Genomic DNA, 26,940 nt, shown 5'->3' with positions numbered 1-26,940 from the left:
GCAGCCGGGCTGATCCTGGTGCAAGCAGAGAGCGTGAGCATCAAAGGGAGGGGCGAAGGCCCAGGTGGGGCAGTTTGCAAGCACCGCTCCCTACAGACACGGGAGGCTGCAGACCGGCTCCACCAGCAATCCCAAGCCAGGGCACCTGTTCGTTGTCTTATTCTGGCCCACGCTGAGTTTATTTCTCTGTAATTCAGCTTTCCCAGCAGTTCTCAATTTCTTCCGTATACCCACATAATGGACAATGTTCAGAAACTCAGCCCACACCGGGGACTTACTAGGCCTATGTGAACCTCCAGCCTCACTAGCTTCCCACCTACTCAAGAAACTGGCATGTAAATGCGTGAGACATTTCCTTATCTTGTAAAAAAAAAAAAAAAAGTCAAACATTCATAAACTTCAGCACTTTATTATTAAAACAGTGACCTGCTTTATTATAATGAATGAATAAATGATATACACACACGACACCTACATTCGCTCTGCAGCCAAGGACTACTGAGCCATGACGTGGTCATATTTTTGCTTTATCCCCTTTGTATTTTGGGAATGCCTCCTGTGTGTTAGTCAGGACTCTCGGTTGCATGTGACAGAAACCCAACTCAAGCCAACTTAAATACAAAAGAAATCTTATCATCTCATGTCACTGACAAGTCCATGTCTGTCTTGGGCTTCAGGCAGAACTGGATGCAGGAGCCAGACTTCCCTTCCTCACTGTTTCCCCACCTTCTGCCTCCGATCCCTGTGTGTACGACCTTGCTCTCTCCTGCAGTCGGAGAGCTTTCCCAGTGTACCTGCAGACGAAGGCAGCAAGTAGCTTCGGGCTTCAAGCCTTCCAGTCACATGATCTCACAGCAGACAATGCCAGGGAGGACTTTCATTGGCCTAGATGAGTTCACACACCCATCCTGAACCCAATCTCTGGGCCAAGGCAGTGGGGCACTCTGATTGGCCACCTGTGAGACACGCCTACTGCCATGGCCCGGGGGAGGCCAGCTGCTGCTACAAGAAAGCAAACAAAACTCTCAGTATCTCAAGAATCCCGCAACTCTCTGCACTGGGTTGTCTGCTCTCTCGCTGGTAATTCACTCCAGCTCGACCCTCGGTTTCAATGCGGGAAGGCTAGGGCAACCCCTGTCACTTGGCTGTCTCCTGGGGCAGAGGGACTCGCCAGGGGAACACTGGGCCCAGGAGCTCAGGAAGACACAGGAAGAGAAGACAATGCAAAATGGGGAACAGGGTTGCTGATCTGGGCTGGAACCCCACAGACGGTGGCGGAGAGATGGCTGACACCATGCCGCGGGGGTGAGGCCTGGAATTAAACATGAAAACAGCAGCCACAGCAACGGCTGTGACACTAAGGGAAACCCCTCCAGACCCAGCCACAGTGCTGCGTGGCTGCGTCCCCTAGCTGCACGTGGGAGGCAGAAATCAGGCTCTTTCCTATTCAGTCTTAAATTCAAAGAAGACTCCTTGGTCAAAGCTCTGCTTTTCTTCCTGCTGTTCTGCAGACCTGCATCTGGAATCTCTCAAACGGGCCTGCAGAAGCTGCCTGACTCACCTCCAGCCCAGGCACACTTGCCAGGCCCCTTGGATATTTTGCACTCAGAAGATTCTAAGGACCCCTCAGATGCGCTAACAAGTGGAGTGACTTATTGATCTGAGGTCACAACGAGGTGCTGTCCACACTCTTCAGCTCCCCGGGTGCTCTTCCGGCCTCCTCTCCCCAGCACCCCATAGGCACTCTCCTTCCCTAAATGGTGTCGTGCTGTCAGGCCGCTGTGGCTTGGCTTTGCCCGTTCCCTCGCCAGGAGTCCCTTGCCCTTGTCAGCTATCTAGGCAAACTACTCTCTTCTCTGACTGTTCTCAAACCTCATCACTCACTGACAGCTTCGGGTAGAGATTGTCACCCGTGCTCTGGAGTGCCCCAGCACCTGGACCAGTCATCTGTTGTAAGCCCGGCTGCGACTATGTCCTATTCACCTTCCTCGCGTCTGTCTGACCGCCATGCTGAGAGCTCCCTGAAGGAGGGGCACGTCCTGTCCTCTCGGCTTTCCCAGTGCCCGGGTCAGGCCTGGCACCTGAGAGGGCACAAAGGGTGTGTGTTGACTTGAACTGGATCAGCTACTGACGGATGGGCTGAGTACCAGTTGCAAACCTCTCCCCGCAAAGCTGGGGGATTCACATGCCCAGCCTCACCTGTTCTCCCTCCACCAGGAAAAGGGATTCACAGGGGAAGCTCTGAGCCAGAAACCTTGCCTTACACACTTACGCTCCAGCACAGTAATGGCAAACAGTGTTTATAAATGTCTTCTGTTTCCCATGTGGACTTAGTGCTGTGGGTGGTGAACACGCGATCATTTTGGAAATGACTTTCCTTCATCCCTGATTTAGCAGCAGCATGCTATGGCCCTCAGCAGAGTGACGAACCTCCGTGTCAAGGGGTTGATGACCAATAACCAAACCCTTAAATCAGCCTGCCTGTCCGCAGAGAGGCCTGCAGCTCATTCTTTGGTAAAGAGGAAAAAGAGCCCGCTTCGAATACACATTCTAGATGTCACAAGCATCACTCTGTAAATTGAAATGTAATAAAATGTAACAAAGCAAGGCTCCATTTCCTTCCTCCCACCCACCATGCCCGGCTCCCTGCCCTCTGTTTCCTCGAACCCTCACCTATTAGGGGAGTCGAGGCACTGCAGCTGGACCACCAGTCCCCTCCCTACTGGGTCCTTTCTCATCCGCCAGCAGAGACCCTCGTCCCTGCCCTGCAGTCCCCGTGGCCAGACTAGGGGCTACCAGTATTTTAATCCTCACAACAACTGCATTTCACAGAACAGGAAACTGAGGCTCACAATGGCTTCCTAGGTAGCAAGTGAGGGACGGAGGTGTCGAGTAGAGACCCATGTCTTCCTGACTTGGAAGCCCGTGTTCTTTCTATCCCACAAGGCCACCTTCTTCCTAGACCGATGGTTCTCAAATGCTAACATGAAATAGACTTACCTGGATGGCTTGTTAAAACACAGGTTCCTGAGCCCCACTCTCAGAATTTGTGATTCAGTAGGTTTGGTTTGGGCTCAAAAATGCATTTCTCATAAGTTCCCAGATGATGGGAGGCCCTTACTTTGAGAAACATTGTTCTAACTAATGGTGCTTCCTGACCTCTTGGCCACCCTCCTCAGGGGCTTCAAAGCAATGCCCTGCAGGTGGGGTCCCCACATTCTATCCCTAGGCTACCCCAGCCTCCTTAACATAGCTAGTCTTCAACCTTGGCTGCACGTTAGAATCCCCTGGAATAAATCTCCATGCCTGGGCCCCACCCCCTGAGACTGTGTTTTATAGGTTTTAAAGCTCCCCGGTTGGTTCTAAAGTGCAGCCAAGGTGAGAGCCCTCCCCTCGCCTGATTGCATTCAGGAGTGTGTCCTCGGGAGTCCTCTCTCTCCTTCCCTGTCTCCTCCCTCCCGCATTTCATTCGCTCTCAGATCTTCCTCCTCTTCCAAGATCCAGCCCACAGCTTGGCCTTTTTTCCCCTCAACGACCTTTGCCAACACTTCCCACCCCATTTTAACACTTTGCAATCACTCCAGTATGGTGACTTTTAATTCCTAGACTGTGTCACAGTCCTCTGGTATGTCCCCAACCCCTGCAGAAAGCTGGGCTCTTAACTCCTTGTTGGGCTGCGAAATCTAGGGTGTAGGTAGATGTCCAAAGAAATGACCTCAAGGATGCTGGTTTACCTTGGGCCACTTTCACCATGTAAGAACCTGGGAAATACCGTTGTTTTCTGCCTTGCGGTGGGTTCTAGAACCTCTTGTAAAGAGTGTCCCACTATGACTCTCTCCTTTCCACCTCTGTCACCACCCCCATGAAGGTTTTGGCCAAATACCACCACTGCTGCCCCATGCTGGAGGCTCGGTGAAAGATTATCTCTAAATGCCTCTAAGATACCTCACTTTTCAAGAGCAACCACTTTCTAGGCCAGCAGTGTTGCCAAGGAAACATCATTTAATGGAGGAAAAACAGCTGCTGAAAATTCCCATTGTTTGGAAGACAAATGGTACTTCAGTTGTGCCTTGAAAATGTTTGTATCAGTAAGTGATGTAACTCAACCCAGTTTGCTCCTGTGGAATTTTTCTGGGAGGCTCTCCTTGCCTCTCCCTCCATCCAACCCGTGATTCTTGCATCTCAGTCTTTGTTCAGCTTGGTGACAGTTCCAGAATTTCCATGGAGGCTAAGGTGTGATGTCGGTATGAAGGTCTCAATAGAAGAGGCCATAAAATGGTTGACAAATACAAAAATTGGCCATATCAAAGAATGCAAGGGCCTGAGGGCCGGGTGGAGTGTTGGAGGCAGGCAGCTGAAGTACTCATCCAAATGTTTGCCAATGCCACTTGGTGGGCCATAAGCTAATAAAGGCTTACTAATCCCTAACGTCCTCCTCCTGGACAGACGCCTCATGTTCTACAGCAGTGGTTTTCAAACCTTTTTTTTTTTTTTTTTAATTCTTCATAACCTTTTGTTCAAACAAAATGTTGCATGAAAGCCAACTATAAAGAAGACAAAAGATCTGTCATGGCTGGGCTGGGAGAGGGGCCCTAGAATCCCACCCACAGTGGCCCCCGAACCCCCTTTTTGGAGCCCCCAGAGCTCAGCACAACCTGGTGGGAAGGGCCCTGGCAGTCCCGTTGCTGGTTCTGAGGGGCGAGAGCAGGTGGCTCTTGGGAGCCGAGCTCCTGTGCCTGGGCCAGCCTCAGCTGGGGTTTGAGAATGGGCGGAGGTGGAGGCCCTCCAAGGGATGGGGACCATCGGGCTGCTTGACTTGGGGAGGGGATGCAGGCCCTGAACTGCCAGGAAGTCTCCCTTGCCGGGACCTTCTCCCCAAGCTGGGCGGTGAGGGAGCAACTGCCCACCTGTGTGCCTTCGTACATTTTTTTTTTTTTTAAACGCTCATAGGCTCGGTTTCCTTATTCTTAAAAGTGGAAGGTGGCCACAGGCATGGAAGTTACCTAGCAGAAGGCCTGGCATATAGGTATACAAAAGCGTGTCTGTTTTCATCTCCCTTTTCTCCTCCTGAGGCCATCCCACCCCCAGGGACAGAGCTTCTGTCACTGAGGTGAGGCTTGATTCATGTGAGGGGTGGCTTCTGTGCAGGACCCTAAGTCAGGCTCTGCAAAGCAGGGCATCCCACGCCCGCCAGGAGGGGAAGGGCTGCTGAGGACACGCAGGCAGCAGGGTCCACCTGCATCCTGCAGGGTGGGAGCCCTTGTCCCAAGGTAGGGGATGGAGCAAGGGGAACCTCCAGCCCTAGGAGGCTTTGCCGGACCGTGGCTCTGTGGCCCTGAGGGGGCGCTGTGGCTCCCTGGACGGCTGTGCAGCCAAATCGTAGTCATTCCTCCTGGCCCTGCCCCGGAGGGAGGAGAGGAAATGCCACTGAGACCTGAGGTAGGATGTGTGAGTTCTTCAACCTTGCAGGTGATTTTTCTCTTTCTCTTGCAAGCGTCAGAATGACATGCTGGAGACCCGGTTTGCAGCGCTGCTGAGCTGTGTGGGGCTGAGTGGAGAGTGAGCAGAATCAGTCATTCACAGCTGGGAGGAGCTGAGTGGTCCGGGATGTCGTTTCTATGCCCTGGGGGTTTGTAAAACATCCACAGACAGGATAACAGCTGGCCTAGGCTGAGTTATGGGAGGCCGCTGCTGTCTCAGCACTTGGCAGCATCTTTTACTACGTGCCTTTTAGCAAAGGCCCCTCCAGCCCTCTGGTCCTCCTAGTCCAGGCCCTGCTTCGAAGGGACCCCAGTGGAAGCTGGTCTCCCAGCCATCCCTCTGCCCTCCAGCCCCGGAGGCAGGACAGGGAGGTGAGCGGTCCCATGTGTGGTTCTGCAGTCAGACTGTCTCCCTTCAATCTCAGCCACTGTTCGCCAACTCTGTGACTTTGGACATGTTACTTAAGCTCTCTGTGCCTCGGCTTCCTCGTCTGCAAGACGGCGGGTAATAGAGTACCTGCCTCACGGAGTTATCACTAGGATTAAATGAGATAGAGCATGGAAATCACTTCATGTCCAGCACGTAGCGAGAGGTAAAAACATTTCAGCTTTTATCATCAGGAGTGTAAGTCAGGATATCTGAGCAGCAGTGCTGCTGACACGTGGGGCCAGATCTTTGCTGTGGGGCTGTCCTGTGCATTGCAGGACGCTGATGGCATCCCTGACCTCTGCCCTCTAGATGCCAGCAGCTCCCAGCACCACCCCCCACCCCCACCCCTGCCCTGACAACCAAAATGTCTCCAGACATTCCAAGTATCCCCTGGTGGGCAAAATCGCCCCTCATCGAGGGCCACAGTTCTAAGTCACTTCTTGCTTAAACCTTCGAGAGTCCCCGTTGCTCAGAAAGCTCAGCCATGCTTGTGGGCCTGCAGGCATGGAAAGTGGGCATCTCGCACAGAACTGCTGCCCTTTTTGTGCTGGGCCATTGATTTATTCAGTCCGCTCCTAGCGGGGCTTCTGAGATGTCCAAGTGAGGATGTGAGAGAACCCTCTTTGCCAAACCTCTCTCTCTGATCTGCCAGCCTCGTGGTTACCCCAGTCAAGATGCACTTTGTTGTTTGCTTTTTAAATAACAAACAACTGTCGGTCCCTATTATGATTTTCCCAGACTCAGGAGCAATAAACAACTCCGATGACAGCTGTACCCGATAGTAAGTGCACACACGTCTCTCAGAGCATCTCCCCAGACTCTTCAGAGCAGCTAAGTGGATAAAACTGATTTCGGCTATTACCTGAGTGGCCACTCTTGTCTGTGGAGCCCACCCTGGAGACGAGAGCCAGGCCCTAATGAGAGCCAGGCCCTAATGACAGGGAGGAAGAAGGGGATGGAAGTGGCTGGCTCCCTGCTGTCCCTGTCTTGCAGTCCATACTCCTGAGCCTCAGGAAATCTGTGTCCTGGCATGTAGGTGACTAAGAGCCACATCGTCCTGAGGAGGTCATGGTGCATGAACAAGGCACCATCACCCAAGGGCATGAACAGGTGTGCACCTATTGGAGGGAGGCCTGGGGGGCAGGTGCAGACTGAGGCCCCACACTGTTGCATGTTCAGGAAAGGCTTTCTGGAGGCTGCGAGTTCTCGTTCCTATTTCCAAAGTAGCAAGAGTTGGGGTAGGTGAGTGAAGGAAGTAGGGACATTGTCACATTAGTGTGATCAGGGCCATTATTTCCTGGTACGTTCTTGGTTGCCCCAACTTGGCTGTGGCCCCTGCAGGACAGGGACCTTGGCTTTTCTCATCTCTATATCCCCAGAACCCAACTTAGACATTATTTCTTGGGTGAATGGATGAAATGGATGCAATGCCTAACTGCATGACTGCTTAATTTTCTAAATCCTACCAGTTGTCAACTTCTCCCTCAATTCCAATAAGCTAGAAGCCACCTCTGTTATGTGACCTCTGTTATGGGAAGAGTCAATCACCTTAGACATTTTGATATCTATTTACATAGATTCACAGAGCCTGATAACTTGTAAGATGACCTCAGAGAACAGACCTTAGCAGTAACAAGTGTCTTCGGCCTGTCTCCCCAGACGCACTCTCCACCCACTTCCTTCCCCCCTGGGAGGCTGGCTTTATGGAACGTCCCAGTGGGCTCCCATGATCTCCGGTCTCCAGTTGGGTTCTGTCAATGCTCCGGCCCTGCAGAGGATTAGAGTGGGGAAGGGAGGTGAAGCTGGGGTGTTTATTCAGCACTGCTCACCATCACCCCAAAACCCTACTCTTGAGTCAGGTTTTGCTCACAGGTCCTGGTAACTGCTCTCTCCTTTCATCCCGTTGGGCCTAGGGGTGGTAACAGCTGCATGTTACTATCCCCAGGAAATTATACTCTCCCTTGTGGTTCCTGACACCCTACCTCCACCTTTAAAATTGTACCTTTATCACACACTCCAGATCCCCCACCTGGAGTGTGCCATCTGTTTCCTGCTGAGGTCCTGACTGATATGCTGGCCTGAGGGGTGACCCTGCCTGCCCTGCACCCCTTCCTGGGTGCTCAGAGAGTCTTCTGAGGGTCGGGAAGAACACGCCATGCAGGACTACCCTCACTCACCCTACTCACCTGCACTGCCTTCTTACCACCTCTGTGCCTTTTGTGGCCTGGCACCCAGGTTTGAAAAGTACTTGTCAACCACCCTCTTTCACTAAAGCAAGAAACATGTCATTTTACCATTTTACCAATTAATCAAAAATATTTCCTGATGAAAATATTTGAAAATGTCAAGATAACAAGAGAATCTACCCTGAATATTCTAACCTAAAGTGGAGAACTGTGGGATTTTGGTTTGCTCAGGGGGCCTAATCATGTGGGATGGGAAAACAGAAGGTGAGTTCCTTTAGTAAGGGAAGAAAAGAGCTCACAGAGCCCCGTGACTTCCCACTCGGTTGGGAAGCTGGTTGGGAACCACCGCTCAAGATTGAGAGAAGTTGCCAAAAGGCCAAGGGTCATGTAGCTTTTCTCTAGACCAGGCCCAAACTGCAGCCCAGGGGACAGCCCCTGTTCTTGTAAATGAAGTGTTGGTGGAACACAGCCGTTCGTTCATGTATTTCCTGTGGGTGTGCGTGCACTCCCACAGCTGAGTTGAGCTTTCAGAGACTGCCTGGTCCCCTGTGCAAAAGGAGTTCACAGAGCCAGCCTGACTGCTGTCCTCTGAAGGCTTGCTCACCGGGCTGGCCCCTGCTGGTGCCTGGGAGCTTGGCCTGAAGGCGGATTCCCACCAGAACTGGCAGCAGTGGCTCACTACGCCTAGAATGATGGTTCAGGCATCTCAGTCAGTTAGGCATATGGCTCATGCTTAGCAGTACAGTTTATGCTTAGCAACTGCTTGCCTTCTGGAAGTGTGGAATTTTGGTGTACACCAGGCAGAGGCTGCCTATGTGACCAGCCCCCAGTAAACACCCCAGGTGCTTCCTCGGTAGACAGCATTTCGCATGTGTTGTGACAACTCGGGGAAATTCAGTGTGCCCTGTGCTACTCCACTGCGAGAGGACCCTTGGGGGCTTGTGCCTGGTTTCTCCAGACCTTGCCAGATGCCTTTTGCCTTTGCTGATTTGCCCTGTATCCTTTCCCTGTAATAAATCACAGCGGTGAGTATAGCTATAGGCTGAGTCCTATGAGTCCTCGCAGAGTCATGGGAACTGGGGGTGGTCTTGGGGACTCCCCAACACACCCACAGAGCCAAACATATTTGCCATCTGGCCCTTTAAAAAAGCGAGCCAGCCCCTGTGGACTGCAAATGTGCTACACACCTCCCAGCCCGCAGGGCGCTGAGCACCTGAACGCAAGCCCGGGCATTTTGCTCTACACCTACTGACAAAGCACAGGATCTAGCACGAAATATTTATGAGGGAAGGAAGCCGGTGAGTCCGTAAATAATGGATTCAAGAGGTGTTTTTTATACTGTGGGTGGTGAAATAAATTTAAAAGGTTATGACCAATGCTTTTCCATGAAAGAATAGAATAGAAATTATCAGAGTATATTACCTATAGTAAGAATAAGTTTTGGCTCTTGAAAATTTTGTTTTAGTTATACATGTGGAATAGATACTATACTGGATCAGAATTTAAAAGGATTTCTTCTTATCCATTGCAATAGGAAATAATTTGAAGGCCACTAGACATAAAGAATCCAGGGTCTTCCCTAACCGTGACCTCTTTGCCGGCTGCCCAGTGAGAGTCACCACCCTCCCTCCCATCTCCCTGGCCATTGGCATTGACCCTCACTCTTCCTCCTCCCCCCACCCCCAGAACGTGTACTACACGAGCAGTCAGCAGATCCACGTGGGCATCCTGAGCCCCACAGTCGATGACGATGACAACCGGTGCCTGGTGGACGTCAACAGCCGGCCACGGCTCATTGAGTGCAGTTACGCCAAAGCCAAGAGGATGAAGCTTCACTGGCAGTTCTCTCAGGTGACAGAGCGTGGCCGTGGTCAAAAACTGGGAGAGTGATACAGGGGCTGGGGAGGGGGTGGAGGGGAGGCAGGGGACACTTTGGCAATAGTGAGGCTGCGCCTCCAGGCTGATTCTCAGGGATTTGCTGAGCACCTACCTACTATGTACCAGGGGTTCATATAAAGCTACAGGACAGGGCTGCATTTCCCGCCTTTCTTCCTTCAAGTTAAGAGGCAAAGGGAGGCCTAGAGCCTTGTGGTCAGGGAGGCAGCTGGCTGTGTGCCTGGAGAGGAGTGGCTGTTGTTTCTGGGTCAGGCTGGGAGCAGAGTAGGCTTGCAGGCTGGACACAGCAGGGAGAGGGATGGACGCACTGGGCCCTGAGGAGGTGAGTGGGGCTCACTTTGCCAGGGCAAAGTGAGGCTCACACCTGAGATTGTCTACAGCATCTGCTGGGCCTTCGTTCAGCTTCCCCTTAGGGTCTGTGAATGGCACATTGCAGGAAACTGGTGGGGGGGGAGGTAGGACAAGACTGGTGGCTTTTCAAAAGACAAGGTACTTACCTTGGAATGTTAAGAATGTGTAGGAGCCTGCTCCATTTACAAGGAGTGAAAGGCATTCCAAGGAGAGGGAATAGCATGTGCGGAAGTTGTGAGACATCAAAACCCAGGGAACTGCAGATAAGTGTGGCTGGGTCCGGAGGCACAGCGAGGGGCAGCCAGAGATGAGCCTGGAGGGGCTACTCGGCCGGGTCACAGGGGCCACAGACCATGGAAGATTTGGTTCTGTGGGAGGTGAGGCTGTGGGACCCCAGGGCGTGTTTAGGTCTGCCCCTCTGGCAGGGATTGTGAAGCTGCATTAGAGGGGAAGATTCTAGGAAAGGAAAGAGACAGGATAAAGAATTAGCAGGAGGCTGAAATGCAGTTTGAAAGTTCCCTCCCCTCACTCTCCTCCACAACCCTGGGGCCCTCAGGGCCCTGCCCAGCCACAAAGATCTCTCAGCACAGGGTCTGAGGCCAACCCTAGGAGCTCAGCGTTTGGTGGTATGGCCTGGGCCTGCTGACAGGCAAGGCCAGGGGTCCTTGAGTGTGCGCCTCGGGAGGAATCGCTGTTGTCTCTGGTGGGGCTAGGCACAGAGTAGGCTTGCTTCAGCAAGAGGGCTGCTTCAGCTCACTGGGAGGAAGAGAAGGATGGGCAGTGGCCTGTGGGCTGTCCTGGAATAGCTCCTGGAAGTCACATCCCAGCCGGGCACCTGCGGCTCTGGGGACTTGGCATCACCCAGATGTGAGTGAGTGTTCCTAAAGGGAAGTAAGCGCCACAGCCCCTTGAGAGCCCTCTGTCTGTGAGGCTCAGCCCCTCCGTGTCCAGCCTCATGCAGTTCGATGTGAATAAGCACAGCAATCCCACCACTAAGAAGAGAAATTGAGATGAAGTCACCTGCCAAGATCGCATGGCCTGAGAAGTGTGAAGCTGGCTAAATCCAACGCCCAGGGTGCTCTGACATCCCAGACCAGCACCTGGCACTTCTGCCCCCTTTCCAGCCCTCACAGAGTTCTTGCTACACTGCCCTGAGGTGTGCCTCAGCTGGAGAGGCTCAGTCCCATCTCCTGTGCAGATCTAGACATCTCGGTGCCATGGCTGGTCCTCCCCACGCCCCCTGTCTCATCCGCCCATCCCTGACTATGGCAGAGAAAGAAACACCCCTGTAAAATGGGAGTCCTCAAGGCAAAGACACCCCAGATCCAGCTCCCTCCTGCCCTTATCTCAGGCCATGGCCTTGAAAAGGTAGCCCCATGCAATTTCTGCTTGAATGGGCGTAGCAACCAACAAAGCAGGCAGCATTGGCCTGTGGGGCTCTGGGCACTGGGCAGTTTTCAACCACTTTAGCATATGTCTGATTGAAACTCCCAGAGTGCCTTGGCAACCACATCTTTGATCCTTTTGCAAGAGGGAACCATTTGGGAATATTATTTTTAAATTCCTAATTTGCAGACCCAGAGCAGCCACTCTCACTTGATATTTAAAAAATTAACATACGTGAAATTGTTGCTTAATGCAAAATGATCAATATTTATCAAGTGACCTGGAATCCATCCTTAAGCCCTCATTGGTGAGGAGTCTCTATTGACAAGGCCCAAAGAAGCCAGGAGCCTCTTAAATGATTAAAGTCTTGTGCTTGGGCTAATTTTCTTGCAAAAGGTTTTAATCTTTGCAAATTACATGGGGATCCTACCAACTAGAATGTTCTGGTGCAGAAGTTGGGCTGAAAGGAGCTTTTACCAGATACATTTCAAATCTGCTTTCTGGTTTCAAACACATTATGCATTATTTACCCTCCTGAGGACCACATTTAAGCTCCACAGACACTCAGGCTGAATTAATTTCAAAATAATCTAGTGTGATTCTCCCAGGTTCTCCTACAAAGAAGATAGACATTTGCATACCTTAGTGTTCTATCTCATAGCCTGATTTTCTGTTTAACAAATAAAATGGATTTCCTCTAACCTTCACAAGCTCTTCTGAATTTCCAGTGCTTCAGGCTGAACCAGGACAGCATTAGATACTGACACTGAGAAACCACATTTGATGAAAACATCTCTTGGCAACGCTGATGCGCAGGGCTCTGATGAGCAATTTTCCAATGATGAACATTCTTTTTTTCAGTCGTTCATCAAACATTTATTGAGCACAGGGGTTCGGCAGGAGGGGTGCAGACATGAATCAGACAGGGCCTCTGCCCTCAAGGAGCTCATGGGCATGTAAACACACAACACGACCGGATGATGAGAGCAGAAACTGGTGTGTGGTGTGCGGTGTTCTGAGAGCCCAGGATGAGCGGCTCTGTCTGCTCAGAGATTGCTCAGGGATTGCTTCTAGTATGAGGCTTGTTTGATCTAGAACTTAAAAAGTTATAGAAACAGTTTCCAGGCATAGAAAGGGAGAAAAACATCCCAAGTAGAGGCTCTGCCTGGCCAAAAGCATGAAACAGCCAAGCGTATGTTAAGAATACTAATCCCTTGTTCAGTGTAGGTAGAATGTGGAGTTTGCAGTGGGGCCTGGGGGAGGTAAGACTCAGTCGGGTGGGGCAGGTGATGCTGGTTGTTGAAGGCCTTGCCAGGATGTTTGCACTTCACCTTAAAAGCAAAGGGAGGGACTAGGGCAGGTTCTTAAGCAGATTTCCATGGTGAAGTCTGAAAAATCCCCCTGGCCACACAGTGCAGGGTGGATGGAAAGAAAAGAGGCAGGAGACAGGGTAGCAAGTTAGGGAGGAGGCCGTTCCATCATCCCAGGAAGAGACGGGAGGACTTGGTTGGCACTGGGTCGTGGGACAGGCAGCTATGGAGGAGGACTTTCAGCAGGCTGTTGGACGTAGCGATGGATGAAATGATGGTAGCTGGGGGAGGGTTGTTAATCCGGGACCATCCTCAGCTCTGTGTTTGGAGAACAGGTGTTGAGCAGCCAGCGTTGTCTCCCACAAGGACGCAACGTGACAGCCAGCCGCTCCCACATCAGCACGTGATGAAACGCTGTTGATAGTGGTTGCTGCCTTCAGTGATTTTTCTTGCTTGTGACTCCCCTAGGGTTAAAGAATTTCCCAAACTGACTATGCTGTGATTATAAATTCATACGCATTAAGTGTACGTCTTTCTATCTTTTGAGAGTGCCCTTCATACTGAGAATTGGGGGATTCTGGGATTCGGCGGTGCAGTGTTAGTGAAGGAGGCATTTGGTCAGTGATCCCTGGACCAGCGGAAGGAGAGGGAGGAGGCAGACACCAGATCACTAAAGGGAAAAACCTGGTGGCAGGATGCCTGTCAAGCAAAGCAGTGGGCTGCCTCCCAGGGGCAACAAGACCACCCCCATCCCCCGATCACCTCTGTTACTTTCAGTGGTTAAGCACATGCTGGAGTCCTCTCCTCAAAGATGTTATTGAAGGAATTCTTGCCCCAAGAAGGCTGTTGTTATGATATATGTCCCCTAAGCTTCAACTCCCTTAAAGTCCATCTATCTGTTTGAATGCACAGTTGACGGAATGGGGACGTTTAAGACCAGAAAGTCTCCAGGAAGGTCTGAGCGCTACCTGCAAATACCCGAAGGGCTGCCTTGCACAGGGGAGAGCAGGCTTGCCCTGTGTAGCCCTGAGGGAGGACCAGTGGGGGAAATCGAGTAGAGTTTATAGAGCTGCTTTCTCACAGCCATGAGGCTGGTGGCTTGGGGAGGGGGTGAGTTCAGAGGGCCATGAGCAGGTCACCGGAGGCTCTGCAGCTCTGAATGGAGTTGGGCTGGGTGGTGTTAAGGGCTTACTAACCCTAAAATTCTGTAGTTCTAAGTTCCTGAAGTTAGACTGCAAACCCACTGGGCCAGCCTGAATACAAAGCTCCACAAATTAGAGAATGAGCCGAACTCCTTGTATGAGGGTCTTGATCACACTTGACAGAATCCTTCACCCCTTATTTCACCCTATGGCCCTCTGTTCCGTAGCCAGTAGACTACAGGACAGGACTGCGTCTCCCGCTTTCACTGTCTCCAGCACCTAAAGGAAAGCCTGAGACAGAGGAGGCCCCGAGTATGCCGGTGATCCAATGAATCCTTTTTAAAAAATTCGCAAATCTTGACCAAAGGCATCCTGTGCGCCAGGTCTTGTGCTAGGTTTGTGGGCGGTCCAAAGCTGAGCAAAATCCTACCCTTAATGACTGTCCTCAGATGCATGCATGCTCACTGCAAAAAAAAACAAAAAAACACACCATACTACAGCATTTCAAGGACATTTCTAGGTAATAGTCAAAAAGCCCTGCCGAGTTGGAAGATCCCTGGGTCCTACAACGAACACTTTTAGGTGGGAGTGGCTCCCAGCTGAGACACACAGACATGCATGAAGTGGGCTACTCAAAGTTACAGGATAAACGAGCACTTCTTCCTGTAACTTCGGGTTTGGAGGAGCGAGGTGGAAATATTTTATACTAAAACATGTGCATATTGTATGGCATGGAGCACAAATTTGCATGAATTTTTTTTTAAACAGGAGCATTTGATGAAATGTCAGGGCATTCAGAGGGTATTTGATGCCGCCCCAGACTCTGGGTTCTGTGGTGGAAGCGTTGGCCAGGCCCAGCGGGGCGTCCAAGGGCACACAGGGCAGCCCGCTGTGCGTGCTTCGTTCTCAGGGCGGCATTGATGCATTTTCCAAATGGAAGACATTGAGGATAGCAACAGAGATGTCGGTGAATGCCAGGAAAGAAGAGATTTTCGGGACTACAGGGAGACTGCCCGGAAGAGAGCTGAGCCCAGAGCCAAGGCTGTCTGTCAGGGGACAGTTGGCTGTGATTTGTGGGGTCTAATTTGATAATTTGATGCAAGATGAGTAACCCACTCAAAAACGAACCTATTTGCAGAGCAAATTTCCCAGAGAGCATGGCTAATTCTGCCAAAGAATTTCTCCACACGGGAGGAGAAGGAATCCGTGACTTTCTCCCGCACCAATCCCCAAGTGCTGTCAGCAAGTCCGACTTCGAGAACCTTTTGTGCTGAAAAGAAAAGGCTATAATCGGGTATTTCATTATGGCTCCGGAATCAGTCAGCCTTTCATTTCCATGTCATATGAAGGGGCAAGTGCGGAATTGTCCGGTTTGAGGGACTGACAAAGCTTTGTTTAGGCCCTGAATGTGTTCTTAGTTATTTTTAGTGTATGACAGTCAGCACTTGCCTCCTCCCCCTCATCCCACAGACATCAGGGCCAGGGCCGGGCACGATGGCTCAGCTCCGCACTACCTGGGTGAGACTGTAAAATGTATTTAGCAAACATTTATATGGTGTTTACTAAGTGCCAGGTACTATTCTGTTTATAAATATTCCTTAATCCCATGACAATGTTATAAGGTACTTTCTATAATTATCCCCAATTTTACAGATGAGGAAACTGAGACACGGAGAGATTAGTCTGTCAAAAGTTGAGTCTGAGAATTCTGCGGCTGGGGTCCATGCCATGGTGCCTCATCTTGCCTCTGAGAAGCAGTAGACCGCAGCCCTGGGAGTCCGGGGCTGAGCCAGCGTCAGGTGTGTGTGAACTGGCAGGATCCCTGCCTCCTCAGCAAGCTGCCCCCAGCCCCCTGCTGTCCCCATGTCCCCCGCCACCTATCCTTTTGCACTTGGTGTTGCAATTACCCCACGTTCAGTCCAAGAGACTTTCACAGCAATCCCAGGTGAAATCTCCCTCAGGCACAGGTGAGATTAAGAAAGAAACATCAAAATACTTTTTAAAAATACCAAATTACTTATTGAATAAATCAGATGTTGAATATTTATAATACAGAAATACCACTTTATTCTACAAAACAGACTTAATCTCAGGATTTCATTAACTAGCCCTAACGTCCCACCCATGCTTTGAAGTATTTGATTACTGATCATTAACTACTTAACCTGGAAACTCCTGAGCTCACTGTGCTTAAAGCCAGAGACCCACCGGGCTGCTTGCCTGTGGAAAATTAATTAGAGAAGAAAGTGGAATGGGCTCTCTTGACATAAGCAGAGAAGTCTTTGGAATATAGGAGTCAGCACACACACACAATCTCTTAGTGAATACCTTGATTGCAAAAGTGAGACCAGCCTGGGCTTAACCCAGATATTCTGGGTACTCCACCTCAGGGCAAAAGTGACCAGCTGGGCCCAACCCTTCCCTGGAAGAAGGCCATGGCTTCTCTGTGGTTCTCAAAGTGTGGTCCCAGACCAGCACCACTTGGGAATTTTAAAAGGTTTCTACACAGCCAAGGAAACAATCACTAGAGCAAACAGACAACCTACAGAATGGGAGAAAATATTTGCATGCTACACATCTGATAAAGGACTAATAACCAGAATCTACAAAGAACTCAGTAAGAAAAAGTCAAACAACCCCGTAAAAAAGTGGGCAAAAGACATGAACAGAAGCTTTTCAAAAGAAGATAGACTAATGGCCAATAAACATATGAAAAAATGCTCATCACTAATCATTAGGGAAATGCAAATGAAACCACAATGAGATAGCACCTAACTCCAGTGAGAATGGCTTTTATCAAAAAGTCCCAAAACAACAGGTGCTGGCGTGGATTCAAAGAGAACGGAGCACTTAGACACTGTTGGTATGACTGCAAACTAGTACAATCTCTATGAAAAGTAGTATGGAGATACCTCAAAGAACTAAAAGTTGACCTACCATTTGATCCAGCAATCCCACTATTGGGTATTTACCCAAAGGGAAAACAACCATTTTATTAAAAAGACACTTGCACTAGAATGTTTATTGCAGCATAATTGCAAAGATGTGGAATCAACTCAAGTGCCCATCAATACATGAGTGGACTAATAAAATGTGGCATATGTATACCATGGAGTACTACTCAGCCATTAAAAAAAATGGCGAACTAATACCTTTTGTAACCTGAATGGAGACCATTCTCCTAAGTGAAGTATCACAAGAATGGGAAAACAAACACCACTTGTACTCACTATTAAATTGGAACTAACTGATCAACACTCACGTACACATATATCTGGAAGTAAAACTCAATGGAAATCAAGCAGGTGGGAGCAGGGAGAAGGGGATGGGTAAAATCACACCTAACGGGTACAATGTGATGGACACACTTATAACTTTGACTCAAACTGTACAAAAGCAATTCATATAGCCAAAACATTTGTACCCATGTAATCTGAAATTAAAGAAGAAAAACACACATTTTCAGGCCACCTCCCACACCTGCTAAATCAGAAGAGGAGGGCAGTGATCTCTAATTTAACACCCGCCCCCCAGCTGACTCTAACTCTTACTCAGCCTACATCCCCAGGAAGAACAGGGCCAGTTAGGTTGGTGCTGGCTGTTCCACGCCTAGCACCACAGACACACACTTGGGGAAGCTGAGTGCTTGGCTACATAATAATCTGGGGTCTGCTCCTCGGTGCCCAAAAGGCTCATGGACTGTGGCATCCACATGCCCCAGTGTGCACCGAGTCAGTCCTCTATATTGAGATAGCAGTCAAGTGCCCCGGAGTGCTGTCTCCTTTTGCAAGTGAGAGGACCGAAGCCTGGAGTGGCTCAGCCACGGGCCCGGGCTCCTGCGGCCAAGGCTGGGCGCAGAGTCCTGTGCTCTGGGCTTCTGCTCAGGCCTTTCCCAGTTGCTGCTCCAGAGTGGCCCGGAAAGAGGAGGAACTAGGCTGGGGGCTGGGAACCGGCTCTAGGAATTATTATCAGCCTTCTGAATTCTATACATTCAACTTGCGATTTTTTTTTTAACCACTGTTTCCATATTTAATTTGGTTTTCATTCCAATTAAGCTCTCTGTGTGCTGCGGCTTCTCTCCTACCACGTTTAATTGCCCTTATTTAAATTCTTTAATTAAAAGTGTTGTGTGTTTCCAGATCATGTAGTTGTAAGTATTACACAAATAATGCAGTGACAGGACTGGTAAACCAAGCGTCTGTGCCCTTCTCAGGGGGAGGGGACAGCTAAGGTCTCTGCGTGAAGCCCCAGCCCCAGAGCCATGGGACTGACCCAGAGGCTGCAGGCTGCACCCTGGGTGTTAGGATGGAAGTCGCCTAACAGGTGTCCCTGCTTCCTTCCTCCCTCCAATGCTCTGCACCCGACAGCGTATGCAGGGTGACCTGGCTAACGTGTCATTCAGACCCTGCAATGGCCAGCCCTATCTGTCACTCAGACCCAAAGTCCAAGTCTGTTCAATGACCATGAAGCCCTGCACAACCACTCTCTCCTCTTGAGCCTATCTCCTCCCCAGGGCCCAGAACTCCCCCAGCCACCCCCTGGGCCCTTTCCTCTCCTCCTTCCTCCTCGTTCAGACCTGACCTTTAATTACGATTTTTCTGACCACTTCTCACAACTGCCGCCTGCCTCCGGCTCACCACCACCCGGAACCTCTTTCCCTGTCTACATTTTCACGCACAGACTTATCACCCTCTAACATGCTAACAGGCCAAACTCACTCCCCAGACCTCTGAAGCTCACTGAGAGGACCTTTCTCCACCCCAGGCATTGGCACCACCAGGTCCCTTGGTCCGGTCCACCCACGGCCTCTGAGATAGGCATGGGTGGGCTGGGGCTGTCCTACTAGGGAACAGTGAAGGGGCAGACTCCTGGGTTCCCGGTGACCACGTGAACCTGGGCAAGTCTCCCAACCTCTCTGAGCCTCAGTCTCCAGTTAGATAAAATGGGGATAATTATCATCTCCACCTCTCCAGGCTATTGTAGGAACATGTGACATTGGGCGTGTGAGGCATGTGGCACAGTGCTAGGCAAATGGTAAGTAAGCGCCAGCTGGCACTACTGTGCAAAGCCAGCAGCAGCAGCAGTGCGGATAGGGACAACACTCGGCTGCTCCCACGGGGGCTGAACTTGCCAGGCGGCATTGAATGGAGGAACGGAGGGCTTCTCTCGGAGCTTTGCGATTGGACTTTGCCCGGAGAGAGGGAGAAGGCTCAGCTTGTTCAGTGAGAGAGGCTGAAGTCTGAGAAGCAGGGCAGGGGGAATGCATTGGCCAGTGCTAGTTCTAGCACCAAAGGGCAGCCTGGCCCCTCTCTCTATACCCCAGATGTGTTCCCCTGGGGCACACCAGGGCTCTGCTCAGCACGGCCCCACCGTGGCCTTACAACCCTGTTCTAGAAGCTCCTCTCTCAGCCTTCAGGGAGGGGGCTCTCCTTGGCTCCAGACCCACCTGGCAGGCCCAGACATTCTCACTGAGGTTGTGTCCCTTCCACTGGCCTGTCCCCACCCCACTCTTGGCCCCCACCCATTCCTTCCACATTCTCCCAGGAGGCCACACTGGTGGCTTCTGCCTCAGGGTCACCTCACTTCCTGTCTCTAGGGTGCTGAGGGCAAGGCTGGGCCAGGGTAGGGCCTGGGAAATGGCAGATGTGAGTCTCCGAAGGACACTTTACTTCTCAGAGACCTCTGTTCCCACCTCCCTGTCTCGGCCTTGGCAAGGGGCCCCCACGGGAGGCAGCACTTTGGGCTCAGAATGTGCCTGAGTGGCCGGTGGGAAATGGGGGCTGTGGGAATTCCACACCCCTTCCCTGACACACATTCTCCCACACCCCTCGACCCCCTCTGCCATCTGTCCGGGTTCTCATTCACCACTCAAATCCCTTTGGAGGGCGCTGGATTTCTTGTTTTAATTTTTTAATTGAAGAATAACATATATAAATATAGAAACATGTATAAAACATACATTCGACTTAATAATTTAAACCCTAACAAACACCTAGGTCAGGAAATAGCGCACTCCCAGCACCCAGAAGCACCCCTCTTACCTCCAGCCAATCATCTTCCCACTCCCTTCTCCCCAGAGGTGGCCGGCATCCTGACTGTAACACTGTGGTTTTATTTTGCCTGTTTGGGAAGTTATTTGTGTATTCTTTTGTCTGCCTTCTTTTGCTCAACACTGTGTGTATGAGATTTACCCTTATTGAGTGTAGCTCTAGTGTGCTGTGTTTGTTTTCATTGCTGTATAGTATTCCATTGCACGAATATACCATGAGTTGTTTATCCATCTACTATTGGTAGATGTTGGGGTTGTTTCCAGATTAGAGTTTTACAATCATGTCACAGAAAGCATACAAGGGCATGTCTTTGGTACACACATTTCTGTTACAGTTGTTGGGTCATAGGGGAGTGTATGGCCAACTGGAATAGATATTGCCAATTTCCCAGGTAGTTGTGAGAACTGAGTCTTAACGTTTTGTCTTGAGATATCAGCTGTTGCCATGGGGATGGTTGCGGCAGACTCGGATGACTTCCTTGCAGAAGAGGTTTGACCTCCCCCTCTCACGGTGCACTGCCTACTGTGAGCTGGAGGGGTCACAGGATGAAGAGCACCAAGCCAGCCGGGTAGACTGAGGAGGGGAAGTGGAGGTGGGCACGGGTGGGCAATGGAGGTGGTTTCCTGGAGGAAAGGGAGCAGGAGCTGGGCTTTGACATGCGGCTGTGGCTTAGCCTGCTGGGGGAGCATGGAGAAGCATCCCAGGCAGAAGGCACAGCTCCTGCAGAGTACAAATGGGTTCCGAACACTACCCGGGCTTTGGTATGGCCGCAGCAAGAGGCGCGGAGCTGGGGGAGCGGTCAGAGAGTCGGCTGCAGGGAAAGGCAGCACCGCGCCACGGGCGCCTTCAGTGCAGCGCTGAGGAGCTCGGACTTTGTCCTCCAGGCCGAGTGTGCACTTTAGAAAGAGCACCACTCTTGCTTCCAGAGGCTGGAAGGGAGGTCCTTTAGGAGGCTGATGGGGTTGTCCAGGTGACAAAAGATGGTGGCCCAAACAAGGGCAAGCGTGATGGGAGACAGTGAAGGGGGCCGTCACAGGGCATTGGGTGCTGAGGAAGATGAGCAAATGAAAACGTCCAGGTTTCCTGCACAAGTAGCTGGTATTGCCAAGATGGGACACACAGGAGGAGTAGGTTCTTGGGAAGATGTGAGCTTGACCCTATATTCAAGGGTCATGTAGCCATTAAGCTACAAGTCACCCACTTATAAGGGCTTCCACCCACCCAAGCAATTCTGCCTGCTTGGGAGGCCAAAGTCTAGTTGAGCACAACTTTGGGGGTAACTCAGAGATGCTCAAGCTGTCCAGGCTGACGTCCCAGGCTCACAGCCAGCAGCCCCAAAGGATCAAATCCTGGAAGGATCTCACTCAGAACAAAAATTGGGGGTTTCCTCTTTGCTGCTATAGGGCTGATTTGAGGAGTAGAACATCACTTCCTTCAAGGGGCTTTGGGACATAAATCTCACGAGTATGCATGGCTACAGAACATTCTGGAACATCAGTAGCATGGGGGAAAACCATGCATGTCCAAGCAGTCCAGTGCCTAAAGGACAGTATCCAGGAGGCTGCGTTGGTTGGGGCCAGTACTGCTGACCCCAGAGGTCCAGCTGGGGCACAGGCCCCAGGAGCAGGGGGTCCGGGGCCTCTGGTGATATGCAAATGCAGGCTGATCACGGGTGGTCCCGAGGAGCTAGGCTTTTCAGAGCAGGGCTCGGCCCCTAGGGTAGGAGCTGTAGGAACAAACCAGCCAGGTAAACAGAAGTTGGGTTGGAGAGGTCTCTCTCCTAGCAAAGAACTAGGGCATCGTGAAGAAACTGAGGCACATGTTCAGTCTTCCTGAGAAGACCAACACATCAGAGATGGGGGCGCCTGAGGTTCCATGGGAATGCTGGCCCCCAGGGATCCGGCTGCACCGATAATTCCAGCCCCCACCAGCCACTAGGCCTGAGGTCCCGAAATCGCCCTGTGTTACCTCTGTGCCCTCTGACCCCGCTCTGTGCCCTGGCTCCTAGGGAGGCCCCATCCAGAACCGCAAGTCCAAGCGCTGTCTGGAGCTACAGGAGAACAGCGACCTGGAGTTCGGCTTCCAGCTGGTGCTGCAGAAGTGCTCGGGCCAGCACTGGAGCATCACCAACGTCCTGAGGAGCTTGGCGTCCTGACCGCCCGGCGCCGCCGCCGGCCGCCCCTTTGCTACTGTGTAGCACATGCTGCGACGTTGCCTGCTGTCTGCGTGGGGTTGTTTGGAGTTGGGGGGAGCCAGGCTGGGGGGCCCCCAACAAGAGCTTTTTATTTCCTATTCAATTTTCATGGAGTTTATAGCAAGATGCTGAATGGTAGGTGAGGGGATAATTATCATAAACTATTTTACAGCTGTAAATAGGGGACAAATGGAAAATATTTATAACTGACAATAAAATATGATTGATTAAGAAAAGGGTTTTGCAGTCCTTTGGTGCTCTGTGGTGCTTCGTGCCTGGCTCCTCTGAATCTGGAGTTCTTGTAGCCAAAGATGTGTCCCTGTGTGCCCTTCCTGCCTTCCGTCCCCGAGACGGAGGCTTTAGAGCCCTGGAAACAGCGGGCGCCTGTTGTGCAAGCTTCCAGCTTTCTCTGTGAGGCCCAAGGCAGCAAGAAGGGCACTGTGACCTCGGGCCCCAGTCCAGAGGGAAGGTCCCCTCTGCCTCTCCCGCAGCAGGTGTGTCCTCTGGAAGGCAGCCACGGTTCTTCAGTCCTGGAGAATCCGAGACAGCCCATTGCCACTGGAGTGTCACATGCTGGGCTTCAGGCTACACTGCCCCCTCCTGAAGTCACCAGGTCACCTCCTTCCCCTCCCAAAGCCATCACTGCCTGGCCGCTCAGCAGTGACACTTGCCTGTGCCCAGTTGCTAAGACCAGTTTGGCTCCTTCCGTGAACTGGGGCGTGTTGGTGACGAGTCCCGCACACTGGGTGGCTACGCAACCGAAAATTACTGTCGCACAGTTTGGGAGGCTGGTTCCTTCTGAGGGATGTGAGGGGGATCTGTTCAGGCCTTTCTCCCAGCCTCTGGCAGCCGCAGGTGCTCCTTGGAGTGCACAAGGCCATCGTCCCCTGCATCTTCACCTGGTCTTCCCTCTGCGTCTGTCTCTGTGTCCAAATGTCCTGTCTTTATGAGGACACCGTCGTATTGGAGTGAGGCCAACCCTAATGACCTCATTTAACTAGATGACCTCAATAAAGACTCTATTTTTAAATAAGGTCCCATTCTGAGGTACTGGGGGTGAGGACTTTGCCATATTTTTTGAGGGGGGCACAGTTTAACCCCTGACCCTGGCGGACTCAGGTGTGGCCCCAGGTCAGCCCCTCTGGGCCCAGCCTCAGGAGACCGGTGGCCCTTGGAGTGGCATCTTTCTTGGGGCTTATTGCTGCACCCTCGTCCCTCCAACAGCCTCCAGCCGAATGGTCCTTGCTGCAGTCCAGAAAGCCCTTCCTGGCTGGGGGCTCCTGTTTTTAGTTTGAGGAGCCCCAGCCCCACCCAGCCCCACCTCCGACTCACTCGCCCACAGCAAAGCAAGGACCAAGCACAGGCGCTAAGGCTGAGGAGGGACAGGAAGCCCTTTCTGGACAGGTTTCAGCCCCTCCCCGAGTCCTCTGAGACGTCTCTCCCAGGGGCCTCCAGCCGCAGGCTGGATGAACACAGAGAAACCTCCTGCACCTAGGGGGCCCCAGGGGAGGAGAGGCCTGTTGTCTCTGCCACCTCTGCACACCCAGAAGCCCACGCAGCCCAGGATCCACCTGGAGGGCTCTGGGGCTTGCCAGGCCACTGCCGTAGATGCCCCTTTAGAGCCTCTCGGGCCCCACTGCAGGCCAATGAGAGGACACCCAGACATTTCCCAGGCCAGTCACACCCGACAGCCACCACCTGGGAGGTCAACACGGGAAGCAGGACCCCCAACAGGAAAGAGGCTCCCATAGGGCTGTAGGCGCTGCCTTTGCCGCTGGAGCCAGGGCTCCGATATCCTCGTGCCCGTACGTACGACGTCCCTGCTGATCTCGGCTGTACTCATCTCATGCTCGTTCCAGGGGGCGTCTCCCTCTGGCTGTACCCATCCCGCACTTCCGCAATCGCTCTCTGTTCTAGTCTACTCACCTCCTTCTTCACCTCGAAACCACCAGTTCCATTCTTCATCATCCCCTTGTGTCATGCCCTACACAAGTGTTCCCAAAGCCTGGTCCCCAAACCAGCAGCAGTGGCATCACTTGTGAACTTACTAGAAATGCAATCCTGGAGCCCCAACCCAGATGTCCAGGATCAGAAATGATCCATGGTCTAGCAAGCCCTCCATCCAGGCGATTCTGATGCCCCACTGCAGGCCGAGACCCACTGCCCCACAGCACCCTGGCTGGGCCACAGGCACCCTCCCAGTGCCTCCGTCTTCAGCAACACCCGCTCTCGCTGCCCTCCCCACTCGCAGCAACCTCTGCCCCACACCTGCGGCCACCTGCACGCACGCCCTCACCCCCACACTGTGTCCCTGGTGTCAGAAGGACTGAGAGTGGGCTCTGGAGCCAGACAGCCTGGGTCCAAGTCCCAGCCCTGCCACCCACCAGCTGGGTGATCTTGGGCAGCTCTGTGACCTCTTTGTCCTTCTGTTCCTTCTCCTTAAAAAGTGAGGGTACTGAAAGAATATCTTTTATGGGATTATGAAAATTAAATGAATAAATGTCTATAAAACACATAGGACAGTGATGGGTCCCTTCTGAGGGCTGCTGGGGAAGGGTGTGTTCCAGGCCTTCTCCTTGACTTGCAGATGGCATCTTCTCCCTGTGTCCCTTCACACTGTCTTCTTTCTATGCGTGTCTCTGTTTCCAAATCTCCTCTGCTTATAAGGACACCGGTCATACTGGATTAAGATCCACCCAAATGACCTCGTATGAACTTCATTACCTCTGCAAAGACCCTATCTCCAAATAAGGTCACATTCTGAGGTACTGGGGGTTAGGACTTCAATATATAAATTTTTAGGAAGACACAATTCAACCCATAACAGGGAGGCAGAGGGGGGGTGGTGAGGAGCAGACCCTAGGCCCCAGGAGGCTGCCTACACCCACAACCTCCTTGCTCAGGCAAGTCCTGCCTTGTTGGGGAACAGCCCCAGTTGTCCTGGCCCCCACGGGGTGACGGTGAGCACTGCACAGGTGACGGGGAATTTTTGCATAAGTACCCGAGCTGTTCATCATTGTCCTCCATGCTCACATCCCTTCGTAAGGAAAGCTGTCCCAACCTCAGGCCCAGCTGTGACGCTGCTTGTACGTAGCCATGGTCTCTTCCCTCCATAGCTGACCCAACCTGATCCAGGGGCAGGTACCTGAAGGCTGGCCAGGGATCCATGACTCAGCCCTAAAGGATGAGCTGGGCCAGATTCTGCCTGCAAATTTGCACCATGACGCACATAAAGCATCAGCCAGTTATTGACGAAGGCCAGGAGCCACAGCCAGGTGCAGAGACACACCACGGGGTGGAGCCAGCCCCAGAGGCAAGCAAGCCAGAGCCCCATGCAGGCTGAGGTCATGCCAGGAAAACCATACCCGAGCAGAGAAGAGAAGGGAGCTGCTGAGCAAAAGGCAACAGACAGGCCCTCGAGCTGTCTGCCCCGTCCCAGCCCCAGCCCACGCACACCCTGATGGGTTTCCTTTTCCCTAAGCTGGCTGAGTGGCGGCCTGAACTTCACAACACACAAGACTGATGGAAGCAGATGTAAAGGTTTTAGATACCAGGACCTACCCATGCACAGCACGCACAATCCCTGCAACTGCTGTGCACGCGTGCAACAGGCGTGCACACATTTGCACTATGTACACATACATGCACAGACTGAGCCACTCACATACATGTGTGCACATACCTGCAGTATGCCAGACACATATACATGGATAGATACATACACAGCCACACTGGCCCCAAAGAGAAAGGGATTTCTGCTCCCCCAGCAAAATCTACTTTTATAAGAATAGGCTGCCTCTGCGTGGCCCTTGTGAAGCAGAGGCTGTCAGAAAGCAGAGCTCTTTTATTCTCCCCATTTCTAATCACAGGCAAGCGACCAAGGGAGCTCTGAGGCAAGACAGAGCGATCGACTCTCTGGCCTTCAAACTCTATGTCTGTTTGCTTTTTTTCATGGTCACAACAGCCCAAAGCCCAGGAAAACAAATGCAGGACAGAGTCACCCAAAAATGTGTCATCCCTTAGCCACACTCCGTCTCCTGCCTTCAGCTCCAAACAGGCGGGCGGGGAATGAGGTAGACACCCTCAGACCACATCTAGCGCCTGACCCCAACACCCTCACGTCCCACCGCCCTGCTCCCCGCCAGTCTCTCTCCACCCACAGGCAGGAATTTTATCCTTCCCTGGTGTTTTGGCAACAAGATTGGATCCAGCGAGGCATTAGCCCTGATACGGGTGTGTTTTACATTATAAAGTATAGCCACATCATGGAAACTAGGTTTAAACACTGTCACCGTCACCTAGGTCTGCAAGATTGTCACCATATAATGTCTCTGTGTCTCTGTTCAACCCCCCTGTTGCTATATGCAGAGGAGGGGAACCAACCCATGTTCTCCGCAGGCAGGAACCTGTGGCCAGGGCCGGCTTTGTGGGCATGTGGCTTGAGGCCCCAAGCTCAGAAGCCCCCTCAGCTTAGTTTAATGCTCTGCGGTCACCACCTTGAAATTCTTAATAACT

At 51.9% G+C, this 26,940-nt stretch overlaps 1 protein-coding gene across 2 annotated transcripts in view; it reads left to right on the top strand.

Annotated features, from left to right (window-relative positions):
• GALNT18 (polypeptide N-acetylgalactosaminyltransferase 18) overlaps positions 1–22,661 on the top strand; it is a 317,297-nt gene extending 294,636 nt beyond the window's left edge. For both annotated transcript variants that reach the window (XM_069469581.1, XM_069469580.1), the window contains 2 exons: positions 9,783–9,947; positions 22,240–22,661. In XM_069469581.1, the coding sequence (XP_069325682.1) occupies positions 9,783–9,947; positions 22,240–22,386 (312 nt within the window). In that variant the 3' untranslated portion in view covers positions 22,387–22,661. The remainder of the gene's footprint in view (positions 1–9,782; positions 9,948–22,239) is intronic.
• Positions 22,662–26,940: the final 4,279 nt, after the last annotated feature.

The sequence above is a fragment of the Eulemur rufifrons genome, chromosome 6 (assembly GCF_041146395.1).
Source record: "Eulemur rufifrons isolate Redbay chromosome 6, OSU_ERuf_1, whole genome shotgun sequence".
In the NCBI taxonomy this organism is placed as follows: Eukaryota; Metazoa; Chordata; class Mammalia; order Primates; family Lemuridae; genus Eulemur; species Eulemur rufifrons.
This window is presented reverse-complemented; position numbering and strand designations above follow the sequence as displayed.